The 2053-nt window shown below is 34.9% G+C and overlaps 1 protein-coding gene across 1 annotated transcript in view; it reads right to left on the reverse strand.

Annotated features, from left to right (window-relative positions):
• LOC119581972 (transducin beta-like protein 3) overlaps nucleotides 1-2053 on the reverse strand; it is a gene marked incomplete at its 3' end in the record, with an annotated part of 10834 nt that overhangs the window by 6644 nt on the left and 2137 nt on the right. The window contains 3 exon segments of the mRNA XM_037930156.1: nucleotides 104-278; nucleotides 484-676; nucleotides 1153-1204. Of these exon segments, the coding sequence (XP_037786084.1) occupies nucleotides 104-278; nucleotides 484-676; nucleotides 1153-1204 (420 nt within the window).

Consider the following 2053-nt stretch of genomic DNA (forward strand, 5'->3'; position numbering starts at 1 on the left):
CTGAACAATGCATGTAGCTAGTGCCTATGGAAATGTGCCTCACATTTAAGAAGTTAAAAATACTATTCAATTATTAAGAACAAAAGAAAATGAGTAACCTTACCCAAAGACTCCTGAAGCCCCTTTGAGGCTGTGAGTGCAAAATTTCTGTTCTAGGTCCCAAATCCTTGCAGATGAATCTGCTGCCCCTGTCACAAGCAAGGTTGAGGAAGCATCCCAGGCCATGGTGGTGACAGGACCACGGTGGTAGGATCTGAAGCTCCGAACTAGTTCTAAACCTAAATTCACCACAGAAGTGATGTGGGGAAGAGGGGATAAGGGATAGAATGAATAGTTTATGTTACATATCCTTATGACATGGAAAAATACCAATACATACACATGTACATTTCACCACATGCAAATGAGCCTATATATAGACATATAAATACTTCTCTACTCATATAGACTACATGAAATTTTGTACAGACTTATGTAACATACTTGGCCATTGGTACTGTTGCACTGATGTAGACTTGAGAGCTACTGCTACAGTTTTATTGTTTGGGGAAAGGCTTAGGCAAACAACTTCATCTTCTTCACAGGTAATTCGGCCTGTCACCTGACCTGTTTCCAATGACACAATGCCCACACTGTCTCTGCACTCACATAAAACTGCTGACCCATCATTTGTCACCTGCAAGTCAAGAAAATTAATACAGTTAGGAAAAGGAAAAATCTATTTGACAGGTATACTTGCAAAGAAATTTTCATAACGTTTCCTCAATAATAAAAGAATGTAGTGGACAGGCTTTTGTTATCATCTTACATGCTGAATCAAGTGTAAAGAATCATGAAATGATTATTTTTCTCTATTTCTCTTCCTTAAATGGGAAATGTGATTCCTTCATATATCACAACTAAAACAGTACTGTACCAATGGTTATTCTTAAATTCATTACAAGAATATGGGTTAATACTAGTAGCTACTTCTATTATCATTCTTTCTTTATAAGCATATTTGATATGTCAGACACTTGTGTTACAAATGAATGAGAAAGTAAAGTACATTTAATGAGTTCCATATGGATCTCTGTCACCATTCTCATAAAGCTAATACATATTTACATATTAAAAAATTAAGTAAACTTTAACAAATTAATAACCCCATACCTCAACTCGCTGACCAGTGAAGTAAGCTTCAAACTTCGCATCAGGTTCATAGCTGAAATAGTGTAAATGATATTTACATTCTAAATTTTGCCACCTTTTTTTTGGTTGTTGTTACCAAACACTTATGTAAATTTTTGATCTTATCTATTACTCAAGAGGGATACATCAACAAACTACTTTTCATGTGATATATTTAACCCCTAAAAGGCATACTATCAGAGCATGCTAATCAAATAACACTGTGTGACCAGCATACATGCAGAAATGGCAGACTTAGCAATTGCTATTACTGTAGCTGCAACTAAACATAACTTACAATATAACTTTTCATATAGTTCTCCAATCCTTTTCACAGGTTTATAAATAAATAGGGCACTACCTCAAAAGAAGATGGCACAAAGCAACACCCTAACTTTTGCCCTTCACACTCTGGCAAAGACCAGCAAAGCTAATGCACATATATTCAGACTGCTACCTGATTCAACAATAAATTTTCAGGGAGGTCAACAGGCTATCTTGCCTGAGTTTACATAGTCTGCTGCCTTTGCCAGAGGGTCAGGAGCAGATGACATTTCAGAATTAAATTAGCAATTAAAATAAAAACTCTGAAACATAGCAACCCTTTTATCTTCTAATACTATAAGCACCATAGCCTAACCTCTATAAATCTTTCATTTCCCCTTAACATTAGTCCTGGCTGTATACACTGACAGGGTTGTCTATATGCAGTATACATTCATAACAAATAAAAATTTTCATTTTTATAAAAGACATGAAAAACAGCATTATTTACTGGAGGTGTGAACATTCTGGAGAAGTAATTTTACACATGGATTTGTAGAAAAACTAGGAATAAATACCAAAAACAGCAATGGAGAATAACTACATTTTTTTTTATAAA

The sequence above is a fragment of the Penaeus monodon genome, chromosome 15 (assembly GCF_015228065.2).
Source record: "Penaeus monodon isolate SGIC_2016 chromosome 15, NSTDA_Pmon_1, whole genome shotgun sequence".
NCBI classification, from domain to species: domain Eukaryota; kingdom Metazoa; phylum Arthropoda; class Malacostraca; order Decapoda; family Penaeidae; genus Penaeus; species Penaeus monodon.